The 22,290-nt window shown below is 45.6% G+C and overlaps 1 protein-coding gene across 1 annotated transcript; it reads left to right on the top strand.

The window, feature by feature from the left end:
* The first annotated feature begins 3,146 nt into the window (after positions 1 to 3,146).
* On the top strand, positions 3,147 to 20,444 carry PCYOX1L (prenylcysteine oxidase 1 like). The gene is made up of 6 exons (XM_044277471.1): positions 3,147 to 3,262; positions 6,583 to 6,789; positions 8,244 to 8,418; positions 12,818 to 13,029; positions 16,708 to 16,848; positions 19,113 to 20,444. The coding sequence occupies exons 1-6, from the start codon at positions 3,178 to 3,180 to the stop codon at positions 19,778 to 19,780; spliced, it is 1,488 nt and encodes a 495-aa protein (XP_044133406.1). The 5' UTR covers positions 3,147 to 3,177; the 3' UTR covers positions 19,781 to 20,444.
* The last annotated feature ends 1,846 nt before the right edge of the window (positions 20,445 to 22,290 follow it).

Here is a 22,290-nt window from a genome sequence, read left to right as displayed (position 1 = left end):
CTATCCCATGCATGCTTAAACTCCTCCACTGTATTTACAGCTACCACTTCTGCAGGAAGGCTATTCCATGCATCCACTACTCTCTCAGTAAAGTAATACTTCCTGATATTCCTTTTAAACCTTTGCCCCTCTAATTTAAAACTATGTCCCCTTGTAGAAGTTTTTCTTCTTTTAAATATTCTCTCCTCTCAGGACGTTGATGATCGCGCAGGCCGCAGGTGGTACTGCGCCTGCACGAGTTTTCTGGCCGCAGACAGGAAGAAGGACGGGGCATTTCTATAAGGTAGACTATGACGTGGGGAGGGGGCGGAACCGTTTGCCGGGCTGTGAGAGGTTATTTGATGATCAGGAGGCGTTCTTGGGCACTGCAGGGGGGCATCACTGGGCACGAAGAGTGATAAAAACGCCCCTCTGGGCACCTTGGACCCTAATTAGCATAACATAAACATTGCTTTTATATCAAAACTACAAAACGAAATAAAGTAAAAAGAAGACTGCTGGAAATAAGGTACTTTAGTCAACAAAGCAATGGTGCCAGCTTAAAATGGTAAAAGCAGGTGACAGATACCCTTTAAGGTCCTTTAATCTTTCCTGGTAAGTTTTATCCTGCAATCCATGGACCAGTTTAGTAGCTCTTCTCTGAACTCTCTCTAGAGTATCTATATCAGGGATCAGCAACCTTCGGCACTCCATCTGTTGCAAAACTACAATTCCCAGCATGCTCCATCCATTTGTATAAGAGTTCTTAGAAGAGCAGACCCAGTATGCATGCTGGGAGTTGTAGTTTCACAACAGCTGGAGTGCCGGAGGTTGCCTACCCCTGATCTATATCCTTCTGGAGATATGGTCTCCAGTACTGCGCACAATACTCCAAATGAGGTCTCACTAGTGCTCTGTAGAGCGGCATGAGCACCTCCCTCTTTCTACTGGTAATGCCTCTCCCTATACACCCAAGCATTCTGCTAGCATTTCCTGCTGCTCTATGACATTGTCTGCCCATCTTTAAGGCTGGGTTCAGACCTGAGCGTTTTACAGCGCGTTCCTACGTGCTGTAAAATGCTCAACAGGCAAGAATCAATGATTCCCTATGGGAATGGTTCTTACCTGAGCGCTTTACAGCGCGTACGATCGTGCTGTAAAACGCCCGACACCCCAAGAATTACATGAGCTTCTTTGGGGCGTCTTGTCGCGCATTCCCGTACATAGACTTCAGCGGGAACGCGCGACAATGGGCGTTCGCTTGTCTCTGTATGCGCGATTGCAAACGCCCGTACAATCGCGCATACAGAGCGCTTCATGGCGAACGCTCAGGTCTGAACCCAGCGAAAGTCTTCTGAAATAATGACCCCTAAATCCCTTTCCTCAGATACTGAGGTTAGGACTGTATCACTGATTTTATATTCTGCTCTTGGGTTTTTACGTCCCAGGTGCATTATCTTGCACTTATCAACATTACATTTTAGTTGCCAGATTTTTGACCATTCCTCTAGTTTTCCTAAATCCTTTTCCATTTGTGCGACGTGAGCACGCGCTGGAACTCCTTGTTCCACATGTTGGCCAGGCTTTGTGAGCAGCAGAGACCAGCTGCAACATGGTCGTCACCTTTCCAGTCAGCTTCCGCTATTCACAAGAGACGAGTGGGCATGGATGTCTGACCTCTGTGAGGTTTTACGCAACTTTGAGGAATTAAGAAAGATGGTGAGCGGCCAGTCCTGCAGGCACGTGCCAGTGGAAAAACAGGGAAGTGCGCATTTCCAGGAGTGCACCAGCTCATCCTAGGGATCAGGGAGCCAGAAAGTGTGTGCAGCTGCCTCAGTCCTCCTGAATGATCTGTGGCTGCCACACCTAAGTTCCTATGGAGTCCCTGCCACTATAAGGCCCCATGCACACGGCCGTTGTTCACGGCCGTGTGCATGGGGCCTAAAGGAAGATAATGTAATCCTCATAGACTGCAATGCTAATGAAGTCTGATGATTGCTTGTTAAAGCTTCCTAGGGGAACTATAAAAAAGAAATTGTAAAAAATAATAATAAATGTTTTTAAAAGTATATAAAGAAAATATTTAAATCACCCCCTTTACTCTAAACCAAAATAAACAATAAAAAAAAAGAGCATCATGAACATCCCCACGTGCGAAAACAGCGAAGGAGCAGGCGAGCGTCCTTCACTCACTGCGCCTAATACTAAAATGGACGGTGCAGGCGCAGGATTTGCGGGGCACGGAGGAGACCGAGAATGTCAATCACAGATACAAGGGCGTGCCAAACGGTGAGAGGACGGAGCCTCTAGGTGCTGCAGCAACGCCCCACCAGCACCTAGAGCCTCATTTGCATATTATAAAGTCTTTATTTAGCACGACCGGTGGCAGGCAGGGAGATATAAGTCATACAGTTATGTACTGCTGACATTAGCACATCGCTAATGTCAGTCAGCTAAATAACGTTATTTCTGATGACAGAAACCCTTTCAGAGCAGTGCCATTAGAAATTACAACTTGTCCCGTTAAAGACAAGCCCGGATACAGCTATGTGAATGGAAAAATAAAAAAGTTATGGCTATGGGAAAGGCTGAGAGTAAAAAAACGAAAAAGCAAAAATGCAAAACCCTCTGCTCCATTCAGCTCTGTGGGGCTGCGGAGTCACTGTGCTCGGATTGCTGTCAGCCCCATAGACACATGGATGGCACTCCCATGCTCCTGATCTGTGGGGTCCAAGCAGTCAGAACCCAGATCTAACCATTATTACCCAGAGGCCTTCGTTCCAGACAGCGCAGCTTGTCATTGAGTTAGAAACAGGGCTCGGCTGCAATACCAGACACCGCCTGTGGACAGGGGTGGCGCTGTTTCTAAGTCACGTATTGCAGCTGTTATTCACCTACCACCAGGCAGACTGTAGAACATGTAATGTGTCTGTGATTGAACCGTATTCTGCACCCTATCTGATATCCTAGAGAGATGTGCTGTGATTTTCAGACGATTTGCTTCACAAGTGCTGTGCTCTAAATACATTACAACCCCAGAGTCTATACGCAGCACTGTAGAGATGCAGTTGTACGCATGCGCTCTTCTAAGGCGCTGAGCCGCTTGCGTTCCAAGCCTCCCTCCGGACAGGGTCGCCTCACCCTGCCTCTCGCTGATTGGTCGCCAGTGAGCTTCTCCTTCCACCTCGCATCCTCGGCATGGCTCCGCTTGTGCTGCTGATTGCTGTGGTCACCCAGCTGTGCGCCGGGCAGCCCGGCCCTCCCGACCCGCCTGGCAGGATAGGTAACAGGCAGCCTGTGGCTTGTAGCAGCATGTGACAGTGAGGTCCTAGGTGTAGGGGCATCTTCCAGGTTATGACCATGACGTGCAGACTTAGCGCAGAAAATGGGCTTCACCCCGTCAGGATAGCTTGGGAGAGATTTAGTAGAACTGGCTGAGTTGCCCATAGCAACCAATCGGATACCACCTTTCATTTTTTTAGAGCTCCTTTGGAACATGAAAGATGGAATCTGATTGGTCGCTGTGGGCAACTAATCCAGGTTTCCTTTGATAAATGTCCACAGGTTAGAAGAAAGGACAGTTTTTACAAAAATCCTGGAGCGCTCCTTTATGTGACACTTCTGTGTAGATGATCCGTACTGTGTGCCTTTGACCATTAATGTTGCCATCACAGCAGGAGGCTGAACCTGACCACAGTCTTTGTTGATGTTTTTCCATGCACTCATCCCCATATGCTGTTATAAGGGCACATAGCTTTACATCATTAGAGCAGCCGGTATCTATGTTGGCATACTGTGCCCCTTCCTATGTACAACTTCGGAGTAAAACATTTTTATGATTGCACTTAACTTATTTTTGGATAAAAATCATATTTTCAATTGGCCTTTATTAAAAAATATTGAGCTGTTCAGTCACAATGGGTTAACATTTTTTTTTTTTTTACTGGTGCTTTCACTTTGTTCCAGTCATCTAATAACCCTTGGCTCTAAACTACTAAGAGGTAGATCAGACCCCCCCCCCCCCCAAGCTCCTTCAGCCTCAGATCAAACCCCTCAGCCTACATCAGCCTCAGATCAGACCCCCCCCCAAGCCCCCATCAGCCTCAGTTCAGACCTCTTAGCCTACACCACATCCTCAGATCATACCCCTCAGCCTACATCAGCCTCAGATCAGAACCCCCCCCCCCAAGCCCCCATCAGCCTCAGATCAGACCCCTCAGCCTCAGATCAGACCCCTCAGCCTCAGATCAGAACCGTCCCCCCGCTCCATCCATCAGCCTGCCTCAGATCAGACCCCTCAGCCCCCATCAGCCTCAGATCAGACCCCTCAGCCCCCATCAGCCTCAGATCAGACCCCTCAGCCCCCATCAGCCTCAGATCAGACCCCTCAGCCCCCATCAGCCTCAGATCAGACCCCTCAGCCCCCATCAGCCTCAGATCAGACCCCTCAGCCCCCATCAGCCTCAGATCAAACCCCTCAGCCCCCATCAGCCTCAGATCAGACCCCTCAGCCCCCATCAGCCTCAGATCAGACCCCTCAGCCCCATCAGCCTCAGATCAGACCCCTCAGCCCCCATCAGCCTCAGTTCAGACCCCTCAGCCTACATCATCCTCAGATCAGACCCCTCAGCCCCCGATCAGACCAGCCTCAGATCAGACCCCTCAGCCTACATCAGCCTCAGATCAGAACCCCCCAAGCTGCATCAGCCTCAGATCAGACCCCCCCGCTCCATCAGCCTTTAGATCAGACCCCTCAGCCTACATCAGCCTCAGATCAGAACCCCCCCCCCCACCCAGCTCCATCAGCCTCTGATTAGACCCCTCAGCCTACATCAGCCTCAGATCAGAACCCCCCCCCCCCCACACACCTAGCTCCATCAGCCTTTGATCAGACCCCCCAGCCTACATTAGCCTCAGATCAGAACCCCCCAAGCTACATCAGCCTAAGATCAGACCCCTCAGCCTACATCAGCCTCAGATCAGAACTCCGCCCCCATCAGCCTCAGATTGACTCCCCATCAGAACCCCCAACCCCCATCAAACTTTAGATCTGACATTGCAAAAAAAAAATAATGCTCTGGATGGTGCTGCCGATCCATGACTCACTGCTTCCTGCATCACTTCTTCCGGGTTCTGCTTTGTACTGTGACCTGACAGCGCCATAGTGTGCGCCTACGTGCACTACGTCCTGCTGCTGTGCGGTCAGGACACAGTGCACAGTGGGACATGGAAGAAGACCAGGGAGAGGTGAGTAGAGCCAGTGCAGCGCTGCCCTGACCTCCCCATGCCTCCTGCTTGCTGATGACCGCTTCCATAATGGGTGCGGTCATTAGCATTCGGACTATAAGATGCACTGCCACTTTTCACTCACTTTTGGGGGGAAAAGTGGGTCATAATTCCCAAAATACAGCGTATGTTGGTAAGCGAGCGTTCACAACATTGTTTTTCCTTTCTCCTGATCCTTCAGAAGAACAGAAATATAAAGAGAAAAAAACTGATCCTGTAAAAAAAAAAAAAAAATGGATCCAGTGCATCTGTTTGAGTCGTTTCCTGTCTGAGATCCGTTTTTGTTTTTTGTTGTTGACGGAAACAAAAGTCCTGCATGCAGGATGGATGAGAAGAGCGGAAAAATAACGGTAATGTATAGGCAGATGGAATGGAGTATGACTACAGGATCAGAGGACCCAGGCCCAGATTTACTAATCCTGTAGATGATAAATGTGGTGCAGGGATAGACGCCTGTCACTGACTCTATACCAATTATTGGTTGGCTTACTTTGAGACTGATTCTTACAACAAATCGTTGGCGCTAAATGGTGCGTCTTAGCCCATGTACCTTTCATACAAAGCTTCGCCCACTTTGCGCTAAGCCATGTGAGCAGGTTGGACAAAAGTATAGAATCCCTAGATGCGCCAAATTGATACAGATCTTTGGCCCAGACACATTAGTAAATCAGTACCACAGAGTATGTATGTAGTCTGTTAGGCTACTTTCACACTGGCGTTTTGAATTCCATTTGTGAGATCCGTTTCAGGGCTCTCACAAACGGATCAGTTTAGCCCCAATGCATTCTGAGTGGATAAGGATCCGCTCAGAATGCATCAGTTTGCCTCCATTCCGCTCTGGAGGCGGACACCAAAACGCTTGCTTGCAGCGTTTTGATGTTCGCCTGACGATGCGGAGCCAAACGGATCCGTCCTGACTTACAATGTAAGTCAGTGGGGACGGATCCATTTTCACTGACACAATATGGTGCAATTGAAAAAGGATCCGTCCCCCATTGACTTTCAATGTAAGTCAGGACAGATCCGTTTTCATTTAGACTTTAAAAATAAATAAATAATGCAAATGGATCCGTTCTGAAGGGATACAAGCGTTTGCATTATAGGTGCGGATCCGTCTGTGCGGATACCAGACAGATCCGCACCTAACGCAGGTGTGAAAGTAGCCTTACTATGGAGACACATAGGTCTGTATATGAGACTTTTAGGTAGACTATTCCTTTTTCAGTGCAGATGCAGTGGAACAACAAAAAGGTTGCAAATGTGGCTGAAGCCATGTCTTGTGATTAACTCTTTTGTTGCTCTTTTTATATATTGCAGCTGTAATTGGTGCTGGAATTGGGGGCTCAGCAGTCACATACTTTCTTCACCAGCAGTTTGGACCCCAAGTGCAGATTGATGTATATGAGGCCGACCGTGTTGGTGGGCGATTGGCCACCCTAACCGTGAACAGCCAGCAGTATGAGTGTGGCAGCCCATCAATGCACTCATTAAACTTGCACATGCAGGATTTCGTCAAGCTGTTGGGTGAGTATGTATGTGCGTATACCTAATGCTTATATGTTTTAAATTTGGCGCTGTTTCCTTGTCAACTCTCCTAAATCTGTTAGCAGCAGCTTACCTTCTCCAGGAGAAGAGGATTGGGCTTGTTGGAATCTAACATGCCCAATTCCTCATTCAGTTTAGATAGGTTGAGGTCTTAGTGATGATGGTGGCTCAGTGGTTAGCACTGGTGCCTTACAGCGCAGGGGTCCTAGGTTCGAATCCAACCAAAGAAAAATGCATAGAGTTTGTATGTTCTCCCTGTGTTTGAGTGGGTTTCCTCCAACACTCCATAGACATACTGATAGGGAGCTTAGATTGTGATCTCCACTGGGGACTACAATGATAATGTCTGTAAAGTGCCGTGGAATACGTCAGCTCTATATAAGGGTACTTTCACACTTGCGGCAGTGTGATCCGGCGGGCAGTTTCGTTGTTGGAACTGCCCGCCGGATCTGCCACTGACTGAAAGCATTTGTGAGACTGATCCGAATGCATTGTAAGGACGGATCCGTCTTGTACATTTTTTCACATTTTTACCGATCTGCGCATGCCGGAACGACGGATCCGGCATTCCGGTATTCTGAATGCCGGATCCAGCGCTAATACATTCCTATGGGAAAAAATGCCGGATCCGGCGTTCAGACAAGTCTTCAGTTTTTTTTTGCCGGAGAGAAAACCGTAGCATGCTGCGGTTTTCTCTTTTGCCTGATCAGTCAAAACGACTGAACTGAAGACATTACTCTCCATTCAGAATGCATGGGGATAAAACTTATCAGTTCTTTTCCGGTAAGAGCCCCTGTGACGGAACTCTATGCCGGAAAAGAAAAACGCAAGTGTGAAATTAGCCTAAATGAGTAAAATAAATAAATAAACAAGACCCCCACTAATCTGTAGAATGAGGGGAGAGAAGCACAAGAATATCGCGCTCCCTCCCCTCGATGCAGAGAGAGGACAGAGTGGAGACCAGCCCGTAGACTTTCTAGTCCATCTAGTGCAGCGAGGAGAGTGTGATATGGGTGCACTTCTCTCCCCTCAGTCTAAAGATTGGTGGTGGTCTCAGCACTCAGACCCCCCCCCCACCCCCACTGACCAAAACTTTTGATATGTCTCTATGATAAGTGTTTTGAAAATGTAACGACCCTTAAATACTAATGTTTGCTCACTTTGGCCAGACTTTCTGCATGTTAAATAAAACATCAGATCTACAGCTATTTTTTGTTATAGAACATGTGGCAATGGCTTATAAATAAACTTGGTGCACAAGCTTTATGAATAAGAAATAGGCGGCATTTACCGATCCAGAAAACCAACAAAACACTGTGAAGTTCTGGAGCTGTGCCTTGCTGCCTTCTACTGGTAATCTTCCCAGACAGCAGGTTTTTCAGGCATTTTTTCATCCATGGTGCTATAGTAACAATTTTGTCTTCCATAATAAGGAATAAAGCACCGTAAAGAGGTGGCGGGGAAGAGTGCTATCTTCAATGGAGAGCATTTGGTTCTGGAGGAGACAGATTGGTACCTCTTAAATCTTTTCCGACTTTGGTGGCACTATGGAATCAGTTTCTTGAGACTGCAGATGTGGGTGGAAGAAGCCATGGAAAAATTTCTGAGGTTAGTGTTTGGTAAAATGTGTGTCTATATTTTTCTAGGAAACCATGTAAATCTACCATTATGTGTAATGCACTTGTTAGAGAGAGAAAGCATTAAATGGCCCAGGCGTCAAACATCTTTTTCCGTTCCAAGCTTCCCTAAAGGGAATGTGTCACTGAAGGTTTTTTTTTTTTTTTTAACCAGCGACAAATATTATTTTTTTCTAATCTGTTTTTATTTTCTGATTGAATTATTTTTTTAATTGTATTTCCTGAACATGATTATGGGGGCTGCCTTCTTGCCTGAGCTGTTCTTAATAGAATTGAGAAAGCATTAAAGGGATTCTGTCACCTCCCCTAAGCCAAAAAACGATTTTAAAGCAGCCATGAAGCGCAGCTTACCTGGGTTAGGCTGTGCTCTTTTATCTTGCAATCCGTCCAGCAGTTACTGCAAAAAACGACTTTTATTGATATGCAAATGAGTCCTGAAGGTGCCCAGAGGGGCGTTTTGTTCCTCTTAGAGAGCCCAGTACCGCCCCTCTTACAGTGCCCAGCCCGCCTTCCTTGCGACTGTCTAACTGCCCCCAGCCTGCCACAGCCTCTCCTCCCTCTCCCTCACGCCGAACGAACTCTCGCACAGGCGCAGTACCCACTGAGGGCTGCGCCTGTGCGATCAGCAGGAGACTGAGGGCAGGAGCTTCATCCTCGTCACTGGGCATGCCCCGAGCCCAGTGACGTCCGATGCTCGCTCTTCCCTGCTGACTGAGGGAAGAGCGAGCATCGGACGTCACTGGGCTCGGCGCATGCCCAGTGACGAGGATGAAGCTCCTGCCCTCAGTCTCCTGCTGATCGCACAGGCGCAGCCCTCAGTGGGTACTGCGCCTGTGCGAGAGTTCGTTCGGCGTGAGGGAGAGGGAGGAGAGGCTGTGGCAGGCTGGGGGCAGTTAGACAGTCGCAAGGAAGGCGGGCTGGGCACTGTAAGAGGGGCGGTACTGGGCTCTCTAAGAGGAACAAAACGCCCCTCTGGGCACCTTCAGGACTCATTTGCATATCAATAAAAGTCGTTTTTTGCAGTAACTGCTGGACGGATTGCAAGATAAAAGAGCACAGCCTAATCCAGGTAAGCTGTGCTGCATGGCTGCTTTAAAATCGTTTTTTGGCTTAGGGGAGGTGACAGAATCCCTTTAAGAAAATTGCCTTATGGCAGCCCCATGGGCCATAGACACAATGGTCAGGAGGGCGCCTCCGACTTCGATGGGAGACTTTTCTAGGCATGTTTTCTGACCTGTTCAGAAGGGAGTAGATAAGCTTTAACCATAGCTTTCACCTATTGTCAATATTGGATCCGGTGTTATCTATATATAGGTGATATGTGTCATTCCTATTCTGCCTGTAATGATAAGCAAATAACTGCAGTAAAGGGATCTGTACAGACCAAGAAGTGGTCCATTTAATTTACCAGGTTTGTATTGGAAATCAGGAAGAAAATTATTTAGGGGGTTAAGCTGAAAAAACAAAACAAAAAAAACAACACAATTCCACCAGTTTTTTGGGGTTTTTATATTATGGTGTTCACTATGCACTAAAAAGGACATCCTTATTGTGCAGCTCAATATGAATATGACAATACCAAACTTGTATTTTTGTTTGTTTGTTTTACTACTTTTAAAAAAATTGACATTTTCTTTGCATCACCATTTTAACTGCAGTACCTTTTTTAAAATTTTGTTTGAGGGCTTGTTTTTTTTATAAATTTTTTTCATTTTTGGACAAAATGTAGTTTGTTAGTACCATTTTTGTTTTTATGACTTTTTGATCACTGTTATTAAATTTTTGTGGGGACAAGATGACTAAAATACGGCGAATCGTGTGTTTTTCATTTATTTTTTTCCATTACGGCATTTACCACACAGGAAATAAAAAATAAATAAAAATATTTTAATAGGTCAGACATTTTCAGAAGCTGCGATAACGGATATAAAAATAGATACACAGTAAAAAAAATAAACATATGTAAAATTGGGAAGGGGGTGATTTAAACTTTTAATGTATATATTTTTTTTTTTACTTTTTCTTACTTTAACTGTAACTTTTAGCCCCTTTAGAGGGCTGGAACCTGTGCTTTTTTGATCCCTTGTCCTATTCACCCTAATAGAGATCTATTACGGTGAATGGCAATTTGACACACTCCCTGATGAGCAGACCAGGGAAGCTTCAGCTGCGCCCAGACTGCCATGGTAAGCGATCGGAATACCGCAATTTCACTGCAGGGGTTCTGATCGGAAGGCAGAGGGAGCCGCATCCCTCTAACTTACCTCCCAGATGATGGGGTTCGGCGTGATCGCCGTTCCCCGTCATTGCGGCACAAAGTCTGCTGTATGATACAGCCGGCGCCTTCCGCATATGTAGCAGGCTCGCTGCAGCAGCCCGCTCCATACAAGCCCTCAGCCATTGTGACATACGGTTAAAAAAACTGTAGGTTGAAGTGAGAGCTGCATTTACTTTACTTGCAGCTCTCACTTCAGTCTGTGTGGAAGAGGAGAGGTGAACAACTAGGTAACGTGGAGGGACAGGAGACAGATTACAGATCTTTCTCCTGTCCCTGCATGGGTTTAGATATTAACCCTTTATGTCATCTCCCTCCATAACAATCACAACGCATAGTTCCATTTCCCCGGCGCCTCCACAACAGCACTCACAGGAGGGTGTCCCCGCCCCCAGGACAGGAAACAATGTAGAAGCAGAAGATTTGAATGGCCTCCTCCCCCTGACCTAATCAGTCGTTGTTTCCTGTCCTCGGGAATATGCGTAGTGCCGGGAAAACGTTTTTGCAGAGATCGCCCAGCCTTGCCTCCTTCCGGGGGAGTCCTTCCCCACGTTCATGTGGGAGGGCTGGAGCAGGGATCGTGTCCCCCGGGGACACTTGGCCTCCCTTACCCGTTCCTGGGAGTAAGCCCTGCTTGCAGGCTTCCCCGGGCACGCACGGCAGTTTCTCTGGAGGAACTATTGCGGGATCTGGCATGTGATGTTATCAGGCAAGTTTCTCCTTGGGCAAGAGAATCTTGCAAGTGGGTGGAGCTTCCGGCGGCGCGGCGTTCAAATTCATGGGGATATATTCAGATGTCCTCCTCTCTCTGCGCTGACAGCATGCTAGCCCCGGGAGACATGGAGACCGCCAAGAAGCCTGTGGATCCCTCCGCCGCAGCCTGGTAAGCTTCCTCTTTAAAATAGCAGAAACCCTGCGGGTAAGGCGCCATGTTTAGGGATCGGACCCATGACGTACAGCTCATGGGTCCTTAAACGGTTAAGGCTGAAATGAGTTTTGTCACTAAGGGGTTACAGTGCACTTAACCTAACTTGTGTGACAACTCTATTTGAGACACATTTAAAATCTACAATAAAAAGTGACATTTTCGGGCTTTTTTCCCAATTTTAGGCTACTTTCACACTAGCATTTTAGTTTTCCGGTTTTGAGATCAGTCATAGGGTCTCAATAACGGAAAAAAAACGCTTCAGTTTTGTCCCCATTCATTGACAATGTGGACAAAACTGAACAGACCGGAATGCTCCTAAATGCATTCAGTTCCGTTTAGTTGCGTTCTCATACCGTAGAGCAAAACCGCAACATGTTGTAGTTTGCCTTCCGTCCTGGGATGTGGAGCAAGACAGATCCGGCATGACACACAATGCAAGTCAATGGGGACGGATCCGTTTTCTCTGCCATAATCTGCCACAATAGAAAACGGATCTGTCCCCCATTGACTTTCAGTGGAGTTCATGACAGATCAGTCTTGGCAATGTTAAAGATAATGCAACCGGATCCGCTCATAACGGATGCGGATGGTTGTATTATCCGCAACGGAAGCGTTTTTGCTGAACCCTGATGAATCCAGTAAAACCTCTGGTGTAAAAGTAGCTTTAATGTGACTGTTGGGGGGGTTAAAATGAGATGAAGATTAACTTCTGATCCCAAGCTTTAGGATACTATTACACATTCTTTAGCAACAGCGGGTACTTCTCACGGTCTACGCCCAATTAAGTGTGTTAAAGGGGTCGTCCGATTTAGGAAACTCATCTTTACCTACAAGCTCAGCCCTTTGATTTCAATGGGTACTATGTGAGGCTTTATTTACCTGTGGTGGGATTTGCTGCTGGATTCCCTTGCAGATTACTGGGGGTCTTAGTGGGACAACCTGCCATCAGCTGATTTATGGAGGAACCGTCTACAAATCAGGGTTGTAAACAAATTGACAATCCTTTTTAAGGTATAGTAATTTATCTGGATTAGACAGCTTTAGACTACCCTAGTGATGATATGTCTAGGGCCTTTCTGTCCCTATTGTGTGTAACGCCTTGTTTAGGACATTTGCATCCTTTCATCAAGGTTATAAAAAGCATAAATAATGGTTTTTTTTTTGCAGAGTGTATAAATATCAAGCTCATGAATACGCTTTCTCAACAATAGAAGGGCTCCTTCGTTCACTGGGAGGGGATCACTTTGTAAATATGACTCAGAGGTCGGTTGGGGAGTCATTGCAAGGCATTGGAGTGTCACAGCGATTCATTGATGATGTCATCAGTGCTGTAATGAAAGCCAGCTATGGGCAATCTGTATCAATTCCAGCATTAGTGGGTAAGTCTAAATAATGTTTTGATCTCCATCCCAGAAAGGGGATGCAGCTGCAGTCTCTCTCCCTCAGTATTTGGTGTGATGTTGTGAGAGGGGAAACATAAGATAATATGTTGGGAGAGACAACTATCAGGCGAAATAAATATTTTTGGCCAATCCTTTTGTTCTCCAGGAAGATAACCCACCACCAGAGGTGTCTGGCAACAGTTTTCTCCTCTCTACCCATAGAATACACATTTGGCCTAGCCGAACGTATATGAGTATGGGGGAGACGGGAGAGACAGCTATCTGCTGTACGATCCCTCAGCCGACATCTATTGAATGTGTGTGGCCAGCTGTCACAATGGGTAGTAGGGGAAACCCCCCACCGTACAATGATGAATGGTGGCATATGACACTAGGCCTGGAAACCGAGATAAGGGAAGCAGGTTACCGCTTAATGCCAATCCCTGACCTCCTAACTATATAAGCCAGCCTTGATGGTACGAGGCTCATACTCCGGAACCTGGGCCCTTCTGACCCTAATGATTCCTGAAATAGGAGACAGGAATAAGAGACAACCGGTTCACCCAAGACATGGATGAACCGGCGTCTCCCACAGGCCTAGCAGCAAAGGAAGGGAAAGCCAATGAGCAAAAACCAGATTGGCAGGTAAGCACCTGGAGATGTGAACTGGAACCCATGCAAAGAGACTGCAATCCGAACACTATCCCGGCCTCAGTACGTACTGACACGCATATGAACCAGCACTCCAGCAACAGCTCACTGACTTGACTTTTGGTTCCCCCTCCGGGGAACCCTGAGACCCCGTTCCGGAGGACAACACACAGGGAAACGCCTTGCATTCATGCTGGACAAACAACACCAAAAGACTATGTTCAACAAGGTGGCCCTCAAGCTGGACAGATGGAAAGGTCCAGGATGGCAGAATAACTCCAGCTCAACCAGAAGCTGACTTCTAAAACCTCAGGCTCCAAACACCAGTACTATAAGAGCCAAGAGGCCACACCCAGCTCCAACTTGCTCACACCTTAACCCAATATACACCAGCAATGGGAAGGGAACCAGACTTAAAGGGAAAGTGTCCAAACATGCAACAAACAACAAGCATGCATGGCTAAAGTGTCACAGTCCACTACCACCAGACCATGACACAGCCGTGACACCAGCTTAAAGGGGTTCTCCAGGAATAAAAAAAAAATGTAATACTTAAATAGTAGTTTATTCTAAATATTTTCCCAAATACATTTCATTAGTTATAATGGCTCGTTTTGTCTGAGGAGCAATCATTAGGCGATATAAAATGGCCATCGTCCTATTAATACAGACAAAACCTGTTCCTAATCACACAGGAAGACAAGTTACTTCACCACAATGAACTAAAGAGCTGCCTCATCCTCCTCTGCTCTGCTTGTCAGGAATCATGATCCTGAATGCAGGTGAATCTCTGTGGGAATGGAGATGATTAGTAGACATGAGAGGAGGGTGAGGTGTGGGTAATGAGCAGCAGTCTCCATTACCACAGCCCCACATTCATTACCACAGTCTGTCCTGTCCGTCCTCTCTGTACTTCATGTCTCCTCATGAACTCCATTCCTACAGAGATTCAGCTAAAGTTCTTATCATCTGTATTCAGGATCATAATCCCTGACATGTAGAGCAGAGAGGAGGATAAGGCCCCTTGCAGACGAGCGAGTTTTCTGCGTGGGTGCAATGCGTGATGCGAACGCATTGCGCCCGCACGCAATCCGGACCCATTCACTTCAATGGGGCTGTGTACTGTACATGTGCATTGGTTTTCACGCATGTTCTATATTCTGCGATTTACACGAAACGCCAGCCCCATAAAAGTGAATGGCGCTGCGTGAAAATCCTATCCGCAAGCAAGTGCGGATGCGATGCATTTTTCACGGATGGTTGCTAAGAGATGTTTTTTTGTATACATTCAGTTTTTTATCACACACGTGCAAAACGCATCGCACCCGCGCAATATAAACTCAATAACTGAATGCGTTCGCAGGCAAAACTGAATGACTTTGCCTGCGAAATTGCAAATTTTTCACTGAACACATTCACAACGCATCCGGACACGCTTGTCTGCAAGGGGCCTAAGGCAGCTCTTCACCTCAGTGTTGTAAAGTAACTTGTCCTTATGTGGGATCAGGACAGGTTTTGTGTGAACTAATGGGACAGCGGCCATTTTGTTTCCCCTACTGATTGCTCCCCAGACAAAACGAACCATTATAAAAAATGAAAGGTATTTGAGAATATTTTTATAATAAAGTAATATTTAAGTATTTTAATTTTCTTAACTCCTTGGATGTATTTCTCTGGTTTAACGGGCGCTTTTTCTGACCAGTTCAGCTGCATCTTAACTTGTCCACTTCAACAAAGATGTGTTGTGAACGAACGAAGTGCTGTAATAGTTGGATCTGCTGTAGTTGTAGGGATCGACCGATAGTGGATTTTTTTATAGCGGATAACCTGTGAACTTTCAGGCCGATAGCCGATAACTTATACCGATATTCTGTGCATTTTCATTTGAAAAATAATAATAATACATTTCTGTTACGGCGCTTTTACGGAGATTTAAAAAAATAAAAAATTATTTTTAAAGTTTGGACTTTTCGGATGTGGCACTATGTGATATGTTTATTTATTGTTTATATATTGTATATGTAAAATTGGGAAAGGGGGTGATTTATACTTAATATTGTGGTGTTTTTTTGATATTTTTTATTTATTTATTTATTTTTACTTTTTATTTAATAACTATATCCCCCTTAGGTGCTATAACCTGGGATCTTTTAATCCCTTGTCCTATTCACCCTAATAGAGCTCTATTAGGGTGAATAGGACTTCACACTCTACCTGCTCCCTGTGCATAGTACACACAGCAGCAGGGAGATTACCATGGCAGTCAGGGCTTCAGTAGCGTCCTGGCTGCCATGGTAACCGATCGGAGCCCCAGGCTTACACTGCTGGGGCTCCGATCAGAAGCTGCCACTGCCAACAATGAAGAGGAGGGGACCCTGTGGCCACTGCCACCAATGATTTTAATACTGGGGGGTGGGCAGGAGGGCGCACTGCGCCACCAATGATTTTTATAATGGTGGGGGGGGGGGTGGGAGGGCGCACTTTGCCACCAATGTTTTTAATACTGAGAGGTGGGGGGGAGGGCGCACTGCGCTGCAAATGATAATTAACAGGGGGCGGGTGTGTCGGCGCAGAATCACATAGCCAGCACCCTGCCTCTGACAGGGAGCTGCGATCAGCAGCAGCAGTTAACCCCTCAGGTGTGGCACCTGAGGGGTTAACTGCCGCTGATTGCAGCTTCCTGTCATATAGTCTGGGCACCGCCTCCTGTATTTGTATTAGACGTTAATTATCATTTGTGGCGCAGTGCGCCCGCCCCTCCTCCCGTCTCTCCTCATTGGCAGCGCGGCATAGGGGGAGAGAGTGACTCCTTCTCCCCTGTGCTGCTGAGGGAACATGGCGCGCTGACAGCAGCTCGTTCAAGTTCTGTTATAGCGCGCTGGACGCATTATTGGCATGGTTAGATGCCGATACCGATAACTTTGAAAATCATGAATATCGCCCGATAATATCGGTAACTTCGATAATCGGTCAATCCCGTACGCTTTATTCTAGTTAAGCTGTCACATGTTCTTTTTCTCTTAGGCGTCATGTCTTTGGCTGGAGCTCAGGGAAATATGTGGTCTATAGAAGGTGGTAATAAGCTGGTTTGTTCGGGTCTGCTGAAGCTGTCAAAGGCTAATGTGATCCACGCGAGGGTGACGTCGGTGTCTCTACACAACGCAGGTATTGGGTTTTCTCTAGCATGACCATGGTGCAGCGTGTGTAACTCTTAATAATTTTCATTAGTAGGTTTGACAGTCCTTATAGAGTCTGTCCCAGAATTGACTGGGCAGTGTCAGGCTGTGTAAGGATATGCCCCATTGACAAACAGAATGATCACACTCAGTTGGCATTTTATGCAGGAGGAATCGCAGAGTAACAGAGCAACGCATGATTCTCAGCCTTACAAGTGTGCACCTGGACTACATCTACTGGTCAGCCACTTTCAGACCCTGTAGTAGAGTCCTGTTGGTGTAAGAGGAGCATTTGTCACAGGGAGCAATGATCCCTGTGACAAGTGCACTTACAGGGAATTCAAAAGCAGCTAAAGACAGCGGTCCACAAATAATGGACGTGTTCTGTTCGCTCAGGGGACTGATCTGGTGATCAGGCCTGCAGTGATCACACATTTATCTCCTAGGAAGCACACCTTTTAACTTATCTTCTCTTTTGGAGTCAAAATTATAAAGTGTGATCTTTCAATCTACTAAAAAGCATATCTGTTTTCTATTTCATATAATTGTTTCTTCACCAAAATTGAGCGATTAATCACTTGAATTATGAAATGATTGCATTCTGTGAATAGAGAGAGGCTTTTGCATGACAAAATATTAAAATGGTGAAGAAACTGCTAACTGATCCTGTCCCACCTGAAATCCGTCACTTTGTAGGCTGATGGCAGTTACATGGTAGACCTCTCAGTAAAGATGCTAAAGAATTGGTCCCAATAAATGCAATCCAGAAGACATGAAAAGACATTCCGAAATCCAAATAGAATTAAGGCTTGAGTGAAAAATCTAGGCCACATGGACATATGTACCCATTATGGTTAAATGAGAACTTTAACTGTATCATTGAGTGCTGCAGCTTTTGGATTGCATGTGTTTAGCCCAGACTTTCCAGTGTTATGCAATGCTTTATAGTCTCCACCAGAGGGAGCCACAGCCTTGCAGTGTAAGGGTCCATTCACACATCCTTATGTGTTTTAAAGATCCGCAAAACACGGACACCGGCAATTTGCGGACCGCACATCGCCGACACTATAATAGAAAATGCCTAATCTCGTCTGCAATTGTGGACAAGAATAGGACATGTTCTATTTTTTTGCAGAAACGGAAGCACGGATGCGGAAGTGCGGATCCGCGGATGCGGACAGCACATTCAATTAAAAATTTTATGGGTACGCACCTGTTCCGCAAAATTGCGGAACGGATGCAGACCCATTTTGCGGACATGTGAAAGGGTCCATTAACATGTCCGTAGTGTACTGCGGCTCCGGAATGCACCCGGCCGCCACCCCCCATAGAACTGCCTATTCTTGTCCAGAATTGCGGACAAGAATAGGACATGTTCTATTTTTTTGCGGAGCTGTGGCCCAGAAGTTCGGGGCCCGAAGCCCGGAAGTTCGTAGCTGCGCTCCGGAAATGCAGATGCGGAGAGCACGTAGTGTGCTCTCCGCATCTCTTCCGGCCCCATAGAGAATAAATGGGTCCGCGCCCGTTTCCGATATTGCGGAAGGGATGCGGACCCATTTGCGGACGTGTGAATGGACCCTAAGGCTACATGCACACGGACATTTTTAATGGACATTTATTTCACTGATGCCTTTCTGACAGACGGACGTTAAAAATGGACCCATTCAATTGTATGGGGGCAGTCTGTCAGTGAAAAACGGACAAGATAAAATATGTTCTATTTTTTTACGTCCGTTTTTCACTGATAGTCAACAAATCTGCCATGTGAATAACCCCATAGACTACCATTGGTCTTAAAACAGATGTGTGATGGCCGTTAGAAAAATGTACATCACATGTCTGTTTTTCACTGTCATGTGCATGTAGCCTAAGGCTTGATGCTGTACGCTCCATGTATGTGCCGCAGTAAGATCTCTTGCGTTACTACTCGGTACATCAGAAACCACATTTACTTACTAACGTTTACTGTATTCAACAGTTCTCACATTCACCTAAATGTAACTCTAACATCATTTACAAGTGTAGAAGTGATAATTTGGGCATTGTCTGACATGAGCCATGCACACATGGAACAGTTCTTACCCCCTATGATGTTTGTATGTCCTTATAGGGTAGATGAAAAGGGATAGTGTTCATGAGACAACCTCTGTCATTTCATAAATGTGGGCTAGTAGATTATATCTAGTTGGGAAAGCTCTGCTGTGACTTATTCTTGCATTTTTCACTGCTCCCTTTATTCTGATTCCTTCACAGAGAAGAAGCCCCTGTATGAAGTCCAGTATGAGCAGGAGGGAACTCTTGGTTCAGATTACTATGACTTGGTGATCGTGGCTGCCCCGTTGCACAAATCTGGATACCCCATTTCGTTTCTGAACCTCCAGCCTTCTCTTCCTGAGCCTGTGGGTTCTTACCATCGAGTAGTTACTTCCATTGTCCATGGCTATCTCAATTCCTCCTACTTTGGTTTTGTAGATCCCAAACTTTTTCCCTTTTCAAGTATCCTCTCCGTGGACACACCAGATGCTATATTCCATAGTTTAGAAAATATATGCCCGGTTAATGTATCGGTTGGCTTTCGCCGCAAACCTCCTCAGGAAGCTGCAGTGTGGCGAGTGCTGTCTCAAAGGCCTCTAGACCGAAAGGAGCTAAAGACGCTGTTTAAGTCTTACTACTCTGTCCAAGTGATTGAGTGGCAAGCTTTTCCCAGCTATGCTACTGCTGGTTCTTCTAGGCCTTTGCCTCCCATTATTCTTCACGATGGTCTCTATTACCTTAGTGGTGTAGAGTGGGCTGCTAGCTCTGTGGAGATGAGCGCAGTTGCGGCAAAAAATGTGGCTCTTTTGGCTTTCAATCGTTGGTTTGAACTCAATGAGAAAATAGACCAGCAAGATCTAATGCACAAGCTGAAGACTGAACTGTAGGGCCATTGTCTTACAGCACAACCACTTGACTCTGTATCATGGCATTCTGCATTTAATACTGGACTTTATGCCACAGCGTATCCTCTGTTCTGCAGCTGGATCTTCTGTGCTTGACCACTTTCTTATCAAATCTGTGTTCGGTTAGGATAAGATCTCACAATTGCTTGGAATAACTGGAAGTTCTCAGTTTTCTGTATTGAGGATTACATCTCACATTGGATTGAGCGAACACTGTGATCTTTGCTCCTTTTTTGTTGCTCAATGTTTTTTTTTTTTTTTTTTTTTTACTGTATCAGCACTGGACATGAATCGGTACAATATGAAACTGGATGGACACGTTGAGCACCTGCTAATCGAAGGGTAACATGAGCCACTTAACAATACATAATCAAGGAGGAACCTCTCATAGGAGAATTACTGTGCATTTTACCTTTTAACTTATAATGACGTTATTTATATGTGAATTTTGGGCTCGGGGCTGCAGATATGCCAGTAGCCAACGTCAGGAGAACTTTGGTCTGAGTTTGTAGATGGAATATCAAACAGAATGACAATCCAATGAAGATGGATTGATTCAAGCTCAGCACATAGAGCTTCCTGTAGGAAAGAGGTTAAATCATGTTCACGTGCTTTCTAATGGTGATAATAATAAAAAAAAAAATTAAAACAGTATTGTTCCGTTTTCACTTTGTATTATAGCCCTGTGTCTGTAGACCTGGACTACAGTGATTTGTGCACAAGCTGGTCCCACAATGTAACTTTTATGCAAGATGCAACATTTTTAACTGGAGAGAAATTGTGAGAAAGTTGAGCTATTGTTGTGACATCTATAAGGAGTGATTGGTAGTTAATTGGATGTTGTGCTAGTATTGTCTCAGCAACAACCCATCCCTAGAGAAGAGCAAATCCATTCTACACAAATCAAATTCATTACGAATTTCCCAAAGGATTCTAATTTCAGTGAATCCGAAACTTTTGTGGTTCTTCCCTGACATTTGTCTTCGTTCTAAATGGTGGCCAACAGGGATGAGCGACTCGACTTCGGCTGAAACATCCAAAGTCAATTTGCATAAAACTTTGTTAGAATACAGGAGTGAATGCTCCGTACAGTATTAGAATTTATTGGCTCCTATGAGCCGAAGTTATTACTTTGCAAAGTCGCATGAGACTGCTGGTAATAACTTAAGAAATTAATTTCTACTGTTAAAAACCTTTTACCGAACTCTGTTTCGATTCCAAGTGGTATCGTGGTGCGGCGGAATCTGCGACTTCTTCCCTGCTCGTGCCAGGTCTAAAAAAGTGGGCATGGCATGGAGTGGATGGGCCAGCAGGCCAGTCTCATTCATCATTTTCTATGCTTGGTTTAGGCGTAGAAAATGGTCTAAATGTAACACAGTTAGGAAAGTGGCTTACATTTAGAAGCAAAGGTGGATTTTCAAAACTGACTGCAGTTGCGTGCCTACTCGCGTGGGTTTCCCTCAATACACATGCGACGCATCCGGAGCAAATGCGGGACGTTCGTGTGAAAGAGGCCTAAACATGGTGTCCGTGAAGAAGTCCGTGAGTATGACCCCCTGAAAGAGAGCGATGTAATTATTTATTAATTTAATTTATTTCCCTGCGGTAGGGCTGGGAAGTGCACTAGAGAAGAAGCTGAGCAAGCCGTGTAGCATATTACATACTATTATATTGGATGACTGGATATAACGTGGAACTAATATTTATTCTGGCCGGACCATTGCTAGGTTGTCCTCTTTGTGCAGTGCTGAGCAGCTCACTCTGTACCTGATTGTGTTATGTCTCTGGCATGGTACGTAATATCTCGATTGTCAGCACACAGCACTGTATTAGGGGCTTACTGCAGAAAACCATTACCCATGCAACACATGGATGGATGGATATTGTATATTGTAGTGGGTTTAGCAACCTATATGTTGAAATCTTCAACCTGGCATTTCTTCCATGGATATCAGGGATATGATGAAATGCTAAATTATTATTGGTAGCATAATGTTGTCATGATTAGCCTTCGATAAATTATCAGAACTTTTTTTTTTTTTTCATTTAAATACACGTACACAAGCCGGGCACCCAAACTGGTTTACAACCTCATAGTCTACTACCTGAGCAGTGCTTGCAACCAAGGGATCCTGTCCAGATGACTACTTTTCATTCCAGTCTGTCTCTGTGAATTGTCACCAGGACCGTTTCCTGTGCATGCGTTTATATACACACCGGAACAGTCGCATGAATATTCTTACTCCCAGTGCCAGACTCACTTTTATACAGCGAGAGTAATAATTAATTTGCAGGAAGCCTGGGTCAGCAGTGGTTTTGTGGAGCTTGCTTTGATGGAGGAGGCCAGGACAATTTGAAACTTTAATCAAATTGTATGTACCTGCTTTTCACAACTTGAGAACAAACAGGATGTACTGTATTTGCAAGGCAGTGTTCACATTTGCTTTGAAGGCTTTATTAGGGGCCTCCGTCTTAGATTCCATAAAAAATAC

Source organism: Bufo gargarizans, chromosome 2, assembly GCF_014858855.1.
Source record: "Bufo gargarizans isolate SCDJY-AF-19 chromosome 2, ASM1485885v1, whole genome shotgun sequence".
Lineage (NCBI taxonomy): Eukaryota > Metazoa > Chordata > Amphibia > Anura > Bufonidae > Bufo > Bufo gargarizans.
This window is presented reverse-complemented; position numbering and strand designations above follow the sequence as displayed.